This window comes from Drosophila santomea, chromosome 3L (genome assembly GCF_016746245.2).
Source record: "Drosophila santomea strain STO CAGO 1482 chromosome 3L, Prin_Dsan_1.1, whole genome shotgun sequence".
In the NCBI taxonomy this organism is placed as follows: Eukaryota; Metazoa; Arthropoda; class Insecta; order Diptera; family Drosophilidae; genus Drosophila; species Drosophila santomea.
This window is the reverse complement of record NC_053018.2, coordinates 9,022,304-9,035,144: the sequence shown is the minus strand read 5'-3', so window position 1 is coordinate 9,035,144 and position 12,841 is coordinate 9,022,304. Positions and strand designations below refer to the sequence as shown.

General features: G+C 46.7%; 5 protein-coding genes across 8 annotated transcripts; 4 read left to right on the top strand and 1 right to left on the bottom strand.

Moving 5' to 3' along the window:
• Positions 1-130: 130 nt before the first annotated feature.
• Positions 131-1,976, top strand: LOC120450163 (peroxiredoxin-2). 3 transcript variants are annotated; one of them, XM_039633009.1, is made up of 5 exons: positions 131-219; positions 825-985; positions 1,056-1,173; positions 1,238-1,643; positions 1,707-1,976. In XM_039633009.1, the coding sequence occupies exons 2-5, from the start codon at positions 832-834 to the stop codon at positions 1,755-1,757; spliced, it is 729 nt and encodes a 242-aa protein (XP_039488943.1). In that variant the 5' UTR covers positions 131-219; positions 825-831; the 3' UTR covers positions 1,758-1,976. The 3 variants fall into 3 exon arrangements, with proteins under 3 accessions (XP_039488943.1, XP_039488944.1, XP_039488942.1); XM_039633010.1 differs by lacking the exon at positions 131-219 and adding an exon at positions 375-399; XM_039633008.1 differs by lacking the exon at positions 131-219 and adding an exon at positions 683-751.
• Positions 1,910-4,722, bottom strand: LOC120450162 (phospholipid scramblase 1). Its single transcript, XM_039633006.1, has 4 exons — positions 4,538-4,722; positions 3,563-4,056; positions 2,814-2,972; positions 1,910-2,664 (listed from the first exon to the last, which is right to left on the bottom strand). Exons 1-4 carry the CDS (start codon positions 4,650-4,652, stop codon positions 2,641-2,643), a joined length of 792 nt encoding a protein of 263 aa, XP_039488940.1. The 5' UTR covers positions 4,653-4,722; the 3' UTR covers positions 1,910-2,640.
• A 258-nt stretch (positions 4,723-4,980) lies between these two features.
• LOC120450159 (sphingosine kinase 2) lies at positions 4,981-8,061 on the top strand. Its single transcript, XM_039633003.2, has 2 exons — positions 4,981-6,072; positions 6,639-8,061. Exons 1-2 carry the CDS (start codon positions 5,096-5,098, stop codon positions 7,645-7,647), a joined length of 1,986 nt encoding a protein of 661 aa, XP_039488937.1. The 5' UTR covers positions 4,981-5,095; the 3' UTR covers positions 7,648-8,061.
• A 312-nt stretch (positions 8,062-8,373) lies between these two features.
• LOC120450165 (CRAL-TRIO domain-containing protein C3H8.02) lies at positions 8,374-9,739 on the top strand. Of its 2 annotated transcripts, none has more exons than XM_039633011.1 (2): positions 8,374-8,724; positions 9,029-9,739. In XM_039633011.1, the coding sequence occupies exons 1-2, from the start codon at positions 8,566-8,568 to the stop codon at positions 9,554-9,556; spliced, it is 687 nt and encodes a 228-aa protein (XP_039488945.1). In that variant the 5' UTR covers positions 8,374-8,565; the 3' UTR covers positions 9,557-9,739. The 2 variants fall into 2 exon arrangements, with proteins under 2 accessions (XP_039488945.1, XP_039488946.1); XM_039633012.2 differs by having other exon boundaries at positions 8,375-8,724; positions 9,047-9,739.
• A 651-nt stretch (positions 9,740-10,390) lies between these two features.
• Positions 10,391-12,803, top strand: LOC120450160 (putative glycerol kinase 5). Its single transcript, XM_039633004.2, has 6 exons — positions 10,391-10,747; positions 10,831-10,924; positions 11,131-11,630; positions 11,688-12,140; positions 12,204-12,367; positions 12,432-12,803. Exons 1-6 carry the CDS (start codon positions 10,568-10,570, stop codon positions 12,706-12,708), a joined length of 1,668 nt encoding a protein of 555 aa, XP_039488938.1. The 5' UTR covers positions 10,391-10,567; the 3' UTR covers positions 12,709-12,803.
• The last annotated feature ends 38 nt before the right edge of the window (positions 12,804-12,841 follow it).

The following is a 12,841-nucleotide window of genomic DNA, read 5'->3' as shown; positions in this document are numbered from 1 at the left end:
TTTGCCAATACAACGCATATAAAAATAATTTTTTTAATTACGATTATAATTCAAATGAAAATTCAAATATTGTTTGAAAAATAAATTCATGTTGGCAATGCTGAACTTTAGCATTGGTGTCAGATCGGCATCGTGGTATTTTTGCGTGCTACGGCCACACTAATGCCGGCAGAACAATTTGTTATTAAAACAAAAAGAGTTAATTATAGCGCTTAAAAGGTATCAGCTGTGCGTGTGTGTGGGTGCTCAGTGCAAGTTTACATGCCCTGCAACTGAAACTGAATATTAAAACCAAAGCTAGACAATCGCATAGGCACTGGAATTCTAGTAGTTCTAAAAACTATTTATTTAAGTCAGTTAAGTTACACGCTGACAACTATAAAATATATTAGCAGTGAAGTAAATGAAATTGATAAGCTTATCTTTTCGGAAGCGCAGCAACAATAAGCGCGTTCTACGCAAATCAATTGAAGTTCTGGCCGTTGAAATAGTTGCTTTTTTGACTGCGTGGCTACAAGTTGTGGGCGTGTTCGAATTTCGGGTTGGTGTGTACAGTGGACACCGGCTTGCACGGACTGAATAGGGATTTAGTGCCTAAAAGAAATACGTTTTTCTAGTAAGCTAGCTAAATTATATATCTCTACTCTTTAAAAATGGTATCGATTGATTGCTGAAATAAAAGATTAGGATTACATAGATTGGTGACCACTGTACTCGGGTTTATTATTAATATAAAGAGGCGGCAATAATTGTAAGGGTTGCGTGTCATAAACACCGTATTAACCGAATCCAATTGCAATATACATACGTGGATTTCGTTTCAGCCCAGTCATGTCCAAGTACTTATCTCTCCTACTGCTCTCCGTGGCACTTGCTGGAGCTGCTAAACCGGAAGATAATGAATCGTGCTATTCCTTCGCCGGCGGCTCCGTTTATCCCGACCAGCCGAAGGGCGACCATCAGCTGCAGTACACCAAGGCACTCAGTAAGTTCCATGGATACGCATACAAACCGGGACTAGCATTACTAAGTCGCTGTTACCTTCATTTACCCAGTCTCCAAGCCAGCTCCCCAGTTCGAGGGCACCGCCGTAGTTAATAAGGAGATTGTGAAGCTATCGCTATCCCAGTATCTGGGAAAGTATGTGGTGCTACTCTTCTACCCGCTAGACTTGTAAGTACATCCATTTAGTATGCAGTTTAATAAGTAAGTTGTACTTATCATTGTATCATTTCAGCACCTTTGTCTGCCCAACGGAGATCATAGCCTTCTCCGATCGCATCGCCGAGTTCAAGAAGATCAAGACCGAAGTGATTGGCGTCAGCGTGGACTCACACTTCACCCACTTGGCATGGATCAACACGCCGCGCAAGGAGGGCGGTCTGGGCAACGTGAAGATCCCATTGCTCTCCGATCTGACGCACAAGATCAGCAAGGACTACGGGGTCTACCTGGAGTCCAGCGGTCATGCCCTGCGTGGCCTCTTCATCATCGATCAAACCGGAGTGCTGCGACAGATCACCATGAATGATCTGCCCGTAGGACGCTCTGTAGATGAGACTATTCGCCTGGTGCAAGCCTTCCAGTACACGGATACCCACGGGGAGGTGTGCCCAGCAGGTTGGCGGCCAGGTGCCGATACGGTTAGTTAGTGAAAGTTGTGCCCAAAGTTAGCGTTACTGAAATTACTCTTCTTACTACTACAGATCGTTCCCAATCCGGAGGAGAAAACGAAGTACTTTGCCAAGAACAACTAGGGAGAGATAGATGCACATTCCTTTAGCAGCCCAGCCCAGTTACATTCCTAATGTTCACGACTGAGTCCACGACCCAAACGAACAATCGCTAGAGTCCTCTGTACAGAAAGTCCATATACGCAATGCCACCGATTGCAAATGGTTCGCATTTGTTTTGTACAAAATATAGTTCGTTTATTTTACAGCATAACTGAGAGATAAATAAATTGATGAAGTACATGTGAAAGTGATGCCAATTGCGCGGCGCCACAGCAGCGGCACCAAAAAGGACAATATTGAATCGATTTCAAAATGCCTTGAAGGCTGGCTCACGAGGCCACAATAATGGGTAACAATTCGATTGCAATTAGTTTCATACAAAAATATATGTTATATGTAATTGGTAATAGGTAATAGTAAATTAGTTAGGTACGCCATGGTTGCAGTTAAGTAATCCTGTGCTCCGACCTCTGGGTACAACAAAGCTAGGTATGTCGAGGTATATAAATCTGGGAAACGGGGCGGGGCGACGACAATAACAACTAGGACGTCATAAGGCACTCGTTCTCGTCTGATTCTTAGTGTGTAGTCTGTTTTCTGGTTTCTGTTTTGTGCGTTGTCAGTATGTGCTACATTGTGGTGTGCTTTAAATGCCAAAAACCGAGGTCCATTAAAAAACGAAGGTGCAACTGCGGTTCACATCGAAATAATGCGTGAGATTCCTTTTGCTTTGGAGATTCCATATCGATCAAAGCGTTGCACTGTTCAGATTCCCGGAAACGTTAATCAAATAAGGGGATACAAAATTCTTATAGCTATGACGATGCAACACGTCGAACCAAAAAGCAGTCGGCGATAATAATGTCTGGGCGTTTGTTCCTTTATAATTCGATCCATCGACGGCTTACTGCTCGTAGTAAACCACGTCCTGGAACAAACAGAGCATAAATCAGCACAGATCAAAGTAGGGCAATGAGTATATTTCAGTGGCAAATGTTATATTTCACTTTATGACGTATGAGCTATCTGCCTTGTGTTGAGTTTGACTGTTGATATACGCAAAATTGATATACTCACAATCAAAAATAGAGCTGCGAATATAAGCGCTTTCATGCGAACATCCAGATTCAGCGGGAAGGTGATGCTGAAATAATCCGCATCGGTGAACAGCTCCCTTCCCAGTCCGGACCATTGTTTGCTGATTTTTCCGATCTCCTCGTTGTTCGCGCTCAATACCTGTACGAGTAAAGGGGTGAGAGATGTTTGCGTTTCGCATTAATCGGTACGCAGTTCGCGGTATCGCAGTTAATTGACTCGCTCTCTGGACAGTCAGGTATGTCGACCCATGACGTCACTGGCTCGGACTACAGTTTCTGTACTTTTATCCGCGCACAGCAGCGGTCAGCAAAAGGGCTGTTGTGTCTACAAATACGCTTGCTTACTCGAGCAATAAAAAGTATAAATGGATTGAGGTTTCAACTATTGTACAAAGCATATCTCTTATATCTATAATTGAAAATGTAAACTGGTGTGGGTGCTATTCATCGCTTTTGTGATTAATAATCTTGAATGAGGCCAGAGCCAAAGATACAGCCACTTATAATTGTTCAATAATTAAGAGCGCAATTAAATGGGTTCCTGTTGCTGTTCATTTAAGAACCGCATAAAACTTCGAGCGAGCTAACAAGTTTACTGATAAAGCCCATCTGCGCTGCAACGACTTTATATGCTAATCCGCTGACCGCTGCTGTGTGTGTATACACTTGTTTGGGCACGGGAATCGAGATCGAGAGCCATGAATAACCACTTGTTGGCTGCGCACTGACCTTGAAGTTGGTATCACTGAAGCACTTGCAGGGACAGAGGGGTCCCTCGATCTGCAGGACGGTGTCGCCGAATGTGTTCTTGATGTTGAACTTGGGCCGCATGAAGGTGCAGACCTGCTCCACGCTTCCGATCACCTGGCCGGGTGGCGCCGACACCTCCACGGCGTTCATGCAGCTGGGAAAGCAGCAGAGGAGGTCGCACTTAAAGGGCCGGTACAGGTGGAGTACCTCGTTCTGGAAATTGTCCAGGATCTTCATCTCGAAGGGACGCGAACGGCCGAGCATGTTGCGGGTACAGCAGTCGCTCTGCTCGAAGGCGAAGTACACATTCTGGCCCAGTGAGTTCTTCACCTTGAAGCGGTTCTCCGTCTCGAAGCCGGTGAGCAGCTCCAGTTTCTCGATCTTCTGCGACACGAGCAGCTGGTCCAGGGCGGTCAGGTATTCCAGTCCCTGCGGGCAGTTGGGCATGCCCACGGGTATCGACATCCAGTTCTCTGCAATGGGGCGTTGTTCCGGATTAGCGCTCTGTGTATTTATATATTTATATATATGCTCGTATGTATATGTAAAATGTGTTTCCTATATCTATGCATCGGAAAGGGAAATTAGCATAGCTACCATGGCGGTCAGTTGATTAGAGGCACTGATAGTAGTTTTCACCTTAGGCATTTATTTATTTTGCTGATTTTAATTTAAAATACTTTTATTTCACAAAACTTTTGTTCCTTCCATTTATTGGTATTATTTGCTTTAAACCACTTGTAAGCCACTTTATGAATGAGTTAACTATTGATGCACAATATCTGCTTGCTATTGCCGTGTCCGCTGCTGTATTCAACGCCAAGAAAGTGGCGACGGCAATTCCGCCTTTTGCACACGCCCACTTGCCCACACAGACGCGCGCATCCCACTACGTCCATTGGAGCGTTGGAATTCAACAGTGGGACTAATCCATATATGTCCATCACTACGCACCAGGTCCGTTGGCATTGATTCCGGCATTCGCCGCCTGCGGCTGAAGGACCACTGCGCCATTCTCGTCCTGCGGTGCATTCTGCGGAAGCACCTTGTACTCGCTCATCTGCATCATTGTTATTCCTAGCAATTATATTCGAATCGGATTCTTGAACAGTTCACAAAACACTGAATGCAGGGTGACCGCGTCGGGAACGCCGAAAAATGCTGTCCAATGCATCTGCGAAAAATACTGCCATCTAACACATGTCGGTATTTATTCGAATACAAAAAGCTTTCCACACTGTGTAAATTTAAATTCTTCTGAATGTTTTTCTGAATTAATTCGTATTTTCTGTAGAATATAATTTATTCCGAATAAATATTCTTTTAACTAACGGTTTACTTTAGATAGCCTCTTTATGTCCACAGAAATTAGAGTTTCTTTGTGCCAGTTGGTATATTTGTGCCTGCCACCTACGGTAACACTGCGGCTATGATTGGATGATAAGGGAGTCATAAAAGCCTGGACACAAAAGCCCCAAAAAATGCTGCTTGGCAGCCGAATCTCCAGTCGAAATGAGCGAATCTCTTGATAAGACCACCAGCCCGAGCTCGGCCAGTTCCAGGGCCACGCCCCCGGGGGCGGAGGATCCGGATGAGGGCCACGACGTGAGCGACACCTTCTACACCAGCCAACGCAAGAAGGGCAGCCACGTATTTCGGGTGCGCCTGGACGCCACGGGATTCACCCTGCAGCGGGAGTCACCGGGCGGCAGCATTGTCAAGGAGCAACATGTCCGGATCTCGGATATTGTGGGTGCTCGCTGTATGCGGCCCAAGAAGAGCCGGCGCCTGGCGATGTCGGGAGCCTGTGCGTGCAGCTCCGGTAACCCCAATTCGCCGGCCATCTCGGCGTCCGGGGATCATCATCGCACTGCCAACACCCCAAGCAAATGCAGCACCAATAGCCGCGAGAATCTACCATCGGATGGCGGCGATGCCAGCGCTTTCCTCTACGTGTTTGCCTACGTTTTGAAGAAAAGGAGCCTGCGGTCGGAGTTGCACAGGGAGCGAACGGTGCTCACGCTCCGATTCAGGTCGTTCGACACCTTCGAGGACAATATGAGGGAGGCGGACCGATGGTACAGGTCCCTCCGTTGGCAGCTGCATCGCACGCTGGAGGAGATCTTTGTGGCACCGACGGCGGATGAGCGACGTCGCCGAGTGCTGGTGCTGCTGAATCCCAAGTCCGGTTCCGGTGATGCGCGTGAAGTCTTCAACATGCACGTTACACCGGTGCTCAACGAGGCCGAGGTGCCCTACGACCTGTATGTAACCAAACATTCCAACTTCGCCATCGAGTTCTTGAGCACCAGATGCCTGGACGCCTGGTGTTGTGTGGTGGCTGTCGGCGGAGACGGTCTCTTTCACGAGATTGTCAATGGATTGCTGCAGCGCCAAGACTGGGCCCACGTCCTGCCTCATCTCGCACTGGGAATCATTCCTTGCGGCTCCGGAAACGGATTGGCCCGGTCCATTGCCCACTGTTACAAGTATGTTACTTTTGTTTGATGTTTCATTTGATATAACCCTATACTTCGTTACTTTCTCAAGTTTATAGACAACTTTTTCAAGTGGCTCATCACATTTCGTGTAAAACAATCCTTTCGTAGTCTAGACTTGCACTTTTCCAGAAAATAGATTTCCTTTATGGTTTTCCCATCATTAAATTACAGTCTGAGCATAGGAAAGAGTAGTAGTCTTATCGTGTCAAATGATTTTATGGTTCTTTAAGTGGGGATATCGCCGAAAAAAAACTTTCCATATCAATTCAGCACAATCTTTAGGTAATTGCCCCAATTTTGTTCAAAATTCACTGGCATATCATTGTAATTAGAAATCTTAATTGTATGGCCATATTTCCGATTTATAGCTTAACATCCATTTATAGCTTAACATCCCGTTGAAAGGGTATTTTTAACCGGTGATTGATAGAAAAGAATGTTTATAAACTTTTAAACAATATTCAGTTGTCTCGTCTATTCTATCCGATCTATTGCTCGTAATCAGATAATCCGGCTTGACTTGAAACCTATTCACTTGAAACCTCTCTCCTCAGCGAACCATACTTCAGCAAGCCAGTGCTAGGAGCTGCTCTGACCGTAATTAGCGGACGCAGCTCACCCATGGACGTGGTCCGCGTGCAGCTGCAGAGTCGCTCCCTCTACTCCTTCCTGTCCATCGGCTGGGGTCTGATCTCGGACGTGGACATCGAGAGCGAGCGCATCCGGCTGCTGGGCTACCAGCGCTTCACCGTGTGGACCCTGTACCGTCTGGTGAATCTGCGCACCTACAATGGCCGGATCAGCTATCTTCTCACGGACCATCAGGTTTCCTCAACCCAGAGCGCTACCGGCTATGCTGCCCAGCGGAGAATGCAGAACAGCCGGAGCTGCAACACGCACATCGACAGGCTAAATGGGCCGGCGCCCAACTATCATTCCAGTGCCGAGTACCTGCCACAGGAGTTTGCGGACGTGATCTCCCTGGAGACGTCCATCAATCAGTCGTTCCGCTCGAGGTGCGACAGCTGGTTGTCCGGGGGATCGCGGCGCAGCTTTTACTATTCCATATCGGAGAGCATCTACCACAGTCTGGCGGATGAGAGCGAGTTCGCTGGCCTGTCGGCCGCCGCGCTAGAGAACAGGCAGCAGAACTACGGACCTGCGAGCGAGCTGCCGGATCTGGACGAGCCCCTGCCCGAGGATCAGGGTTGGCTAGTGGAAGAGGGCGAGTTCGTCATGATGCACGCCGTGTATCAGACCCATTTGGGCATTGACTGTCACTTTGCGCCGAAGGCCCAGCTAAACGACGGCACCATCTACCTGATCCTCATACGCGCCGGCATCAGCCGCCCGCAACTGCTGAGCTTCCTCTACAACATGAGCTCCGGCACCCACCTGCCGGAGACACACAACGACCACGTGAAGGTGCTGCCAGTGCGAGCCTTCCGCCTGGAGCCACACGACAATCACGGCATCATCACGGTCGACGGAGAGCGCGTCGAGTTTGGGCCACTCCAAGCTGAGGTCCTGCCGGGCATAGCTCGCGTCATGGTGCCCAAGTAGGAGTGCAGGCCGCTCTCCCAGAGGCTGGAGCTTACTGAAAAACCATCAAGCAATCAAAATCTCAATTTAGGAATCTCTGCATTTGTAGCTAATACTTAGGGTCCCAGGTGGCCGATATGAGAGAGTTGTGCATTCTTCGTATTTTGTGTTATATGTGGCTTGCTTCTGCCAACCAATCATGTATTGTTAACATTTTGAACACAATTACAGCTATTTACGAAATATTTAACATGTTTGTATATAAAACGTGTGCCATATTAAGTGCACGTGAATCTTTGAATATATTTTTAGCTCGGCTGCTTAAAATAGTGATGCCGTCATATTTATTCTTTTTTTTTTTTAAAATGTAAGGAAATGAAAAATATATTCAAACTGTTTAAAGATGATTACAAATAAATCTATATGAGTTCAGAATTCTTAGAAAGTAAATGTTCAGAGGACTAAATCACTTTTATAGAAGAAAAGTTAAGAAAATAACTTGTTTATAGAATGTCTAAATCAAATCTTTGAGCTTGAAATAAAAAATTTAAGAATCAACCTTAAATGCCTAATGTTTTCTTCTAATGATGAACTAATCTAACGATTTAGTTTAATTTTTCGAAATATAACGTATTATTTAAGTTTTTTTTTAAATGTAACAGTTCTCACCAATAACGGTACCTTTTCGATATTTCATATATGCCACTAGTATTTTTGTGAAACGTGAATAACAGCTTTTAACGAAGTTCAGCCGGTCACACTGGTGAGAAAAAAAGAAAAAACAAATCCGTTCCGTTTGTGGAAAAACATTTCCGAGGAAAAGTAAACAGCACGGCTTGCATTTCGCCCAGTGTCAGCACATTCCGATTGCAGTTCGCGACTCTCCAGCACGGAAACCCACTGTACATTCCGCTCAGGAAACAATTCGAGCTCTGCAATATGTCGTCCGAGGAGCTGGCGCCAATTAACGAGCAGGACTTCAAGGATCTCAAGGAGCGCATGAAATTGATTGTGGACGCGGATCCAAAGCAGTATCATAATGACTTTTCACTGCGCCGCTATCTGCGCGCCTTCAAAACCACAGATGACGCATTTCAGGTGAGCCATTCGCAAATAAAGCCCTATATATCAGTACCATTAGAAAACCTCCCAGGAACCGCAGCTTTGAATACCCTTTTTCACAAGGACTCGAACTAATTTCCACCTTCATTAGCCCTTTGAGCTCTGATTTAATGTGCAATAACAAGCCTAATGCCTTTTATGGTTATAAATCCATGGACAGCTTATGATATCATCATCCATATTCATTTATTCAAAGATTATTTTTAATATTATATGAATAAAACCTGTCAGAGCTCCGGCTTAATGATAGTAACTACGGATCCTTGACTCTTATATGAAGAGCATTTTTCCACTTCAGGCCATTCTGAAGACCAACAAATGGCGCGAAACGTATGGCGTGGACAAGCTGGCCGAGATGGACCGCAGCCAGCTGGAGAAGAAGGCCCGCTTGCTGCGCCACCGCGACTGCGTCGGTCGTCCGGTGATCTACATTCCGGCCAAGAACCACAGCTCGGAGCGGGACATCGACGAGCTGACGCGCTTCATCGTCTACAACCTGGAGGAGGCGTGCAAGAAGTGCTTCGAGGAGGTCACCGACCGCCTGTGCATTGTCTTCGATCTGGCCGAGTTCAGCACCAGTTGCATGGATTACCAGCTGGTGCAGAATCTCATCTGGCTGCTGGGCAAGCACTTTCCGGAGCGCTTGGGCGTTTGTCTGATCATCAACTCGCCCGGACTGTTCTCCACCATTTGGCCGGCAATTCGCGTGCTGTTGGACGACAATACCGCCAAGAAGGTGAAGTTTGTGGCTGACGAGGTCGAGCTGTGCCAGTACCTCATCCCGGACATCCTGCCAACGGACATGTAAGGCTTCCGCCTCGAATTCAGCATGCGACGAAGCTTCTGCTTGGCGTAGACATATCTCCAAAGAGAACCGAAACCAGTACCTAAGTTTGCAAGGAGGCTTCTGAGAGCTTTTATCCAGTACAGTACTCTATCTGTAAATCGATGTGTTTAACAAGTTGATTGTAAAATGTATTCTATTGGACACAACTATTAGTACAATGCTAACTATTTTAGATAAAGGTTTATCTTGTATGTGTAGTATCTATATACCTGAATTCGTACCTATATATATACATAATGTATATGCAAGTGTCTATGTGTACAGCAAATAAAGTTGTTAAAAAAAAAAAGCGTCGCCAAGATAAGATCAGTGTTGGCGGCACACGTGAGTAATCGTGTCGATAGTGCTCTAATTTTAGAGGACTTATCTCCACCAATGATACGAATCATAATCCTGAACGATTCGTGGTGTTTGGCCTTATCAACTGATTGTTTTGGTTTTGATGATTTGAAATTTGCGCCGTCTAGAGTTGCCACTGCGATGGGAGTCAGTAAAGGGATATTTGCGTGTTAATCAACACTCTTACAGGCCACTCTAGCTATTACAGGAAGCTCCAATTAAATCAGCAATAAGCTTACCTATTTAACAGCACTTGTTTACTACATTCTGGTATTTTAATCTTCTTACATGCTTATTTAATATTTGAAATGTGTACCCTGCAATCTGCTTGCTTATTCAGACAAAATTAGCTTGTCCTTTAGCTAGTTTCTAGCTATTTTCGAGCCAGCTTACTTGCAGCTGGCGGGAGCAGGTGGCAACCCTGGATAACCAGTTGTGTTATCATCTGGAGGCGAAACAAAAACAAAAGTCGAGCACTTGATAAGGAAATCTGAATCGCGCACTATGAGACCCCGCCGGAATAACAATAACAATAGCACTAACCAGAGCATTAGCGAAATGGATAAGTCGCCCCGTCAGTTCGGCGCAACAGCGTCCCAAAGCCAGTGATCGAAGAAGCGTGCGCTGGGAAACATGTCAGCGCCTCCAAACGTAGCAGCAAATCCAGCAGAAGCACCCAAGGATCGCCAATCTGCGGAGGACTCGGGACCGGGACAACGTGCCTTCATACTCGCCCTGGACGTGGGCACCACCTGTGTGCGGAGCTTCGTACTGGACGAAGAATGTGTGGTCCGGGGATCGGCGGTGGATGCTGTAAGTGATTCGATCTTCAAGTGATCTTCAACCTCGGTGCAAAGTTAATTAAGCAAAACCTTTACGACCTTTGGCGCAATTAGGTGGAGCTACTGAACCCGCAGCCGGGCTACTTTGAAATCGAGCCCGAGAGCTTGTGGCGCAAAATCGTTAGCGTTATAACGCAGGCGGTGAAAAGTGAGTATCGGGTGTATTAAAAACCACCAACAGGTTTACTGCATGGTTCAATATATTAATAAAAAGCTTACGTGAGAGCCATTTAAAAACTATATAAGGTAAACCTGAATTTGGATACCTTTGGTATTATTTATTTATAATTATTGAATTTCCTAGTGCAGCTCGATTCTGAATATAAAGATGTTTACACTTGATACCAATTGCAGATGCCAAGCTGACACCCACGGACATCACCTGCCTGACCATCTCCACGCAGCGGTGCACCTTCCTCACGTGGGATCATCGCACTGGCGAGTACTACCACAATTTCATCACCTGGAAGGACCTGCGCGCCGACGAGCTGGTCGACCAGTGGAACACCAGCTGGACAAAGAGCTCCATGAACTGGATGTCGTATGCCCTGTTCCTGCTCACCCGCCAGTCACGATTCCTCGCCGGCAGCGTCCTTAAGCTGATGAATGGCCAGGTCACGCCAAGGCTGCTCTTCGAGATAATGCACAACAAGAAGTTAAAGCAGGCGCTGATGCAGAAGAAGGCACGTGTGGAGCTGCTTGACTCGTGGATCCTGCACAAGCTCAGAACTGGCAGTAGTCGCGATAAGGATGTGGAGCACATAACCGATGTAACCTCGAGCACCGCTACGGGATTGTACGATCCCTTTACGCTCAGCTGGTCGCCGCTTATAAGTTGGCTATTCGGCATCAATGTGAGTGGGTTATATCTGCCTAAAAGCTTGGTTTTTACACATTACACTCCATTACAGTCCAAGATCCTGCCGCGTGTGGTGGACAACGGCTACAAGGGCTTTGGGCATGTGCATCCCACTGCCTTTGGTCCGGAGTGGGCCAACACACAGATACCGATTGCTGCCTCCCTGAGTGACCAAACGGCTGCCATTTGGGGCTCCCAGTGTTTCCAGAAGAACGACGTCAAGGTCACTATGGGTACTGGTGCATTTCTTAATTTGGTCACGGGCGATCGCTGTCAAGCTGCCATCTGCGGCATGTATCCACTGGTGGCATGGCAGTTCAAGAATCCAACCAGACAACAGGGAGCCGTCTACTGCATTGAGGGAGCATCGCATGACTTTGGCACCGTGGTCACTTGGGCGCAATCGTGTGAGCTCTTCGACAGTCCAGCGAATACCTCAGATATTGCTCAGTCTGTCCCAGACACGAACGATGTGTTCTTTATGCCCGCCTTTAGTGGCCTGGGGGTATGTTTGTCAAGCACTTGCAACTGTTTCGAGATTAGCTAATCCCCATCTTATCTTTGACAGCCGCCGGTGAACGATTATCGGTCAGCAAGTGGCTTTATTGGCCTCAGTCCGTCCACCACCAAGGCCCACATGGTGCGGGCTCTGCTCGAGAGCATAGTCTTTCGTCTGGTGCAGCTGATAGAGGCCGCTGAAGATGAAACCTCTCAGAAGCTTCATATGATTAGGTATTTCTAAACATCTTTGATATCTTAAGCAATTTTATATTGAGCCTGCATTCACATATTTCAGGGTTGACGGCGGCGTCTCCCGCAACGACTTCGTCTGCCAATTCCTGGCGGATCTCAGTCGACTGAGAGTGGAGCGGGCGGAGAATGCGGAGAGCAGCATCATGGGCGCCACCTTCATGGCGGGCATCAACCACGGAATCTGGCGCGATGTGGAGGATCTCAAACGTTTCCGGCAAGTGGAGCGAGTCTTTGAACCGCGTCCCAAGGAGTACGAAACCATTGCCAGCCGGATGGACAAATGGAGCCGGACAATTGCTCGGTTCAGTGACTGGTATTAGGCTAAACTCTTCTTGTTTGTCTTTGTTTTTGTTATTTATTAGTCACTTAAAAAAATAGGTAGCGGTAAAATAAAATGCTGAATTTTTCATATTTATGCGCTGGAGAATGTAATCTAATTTCAGGAATAATTAA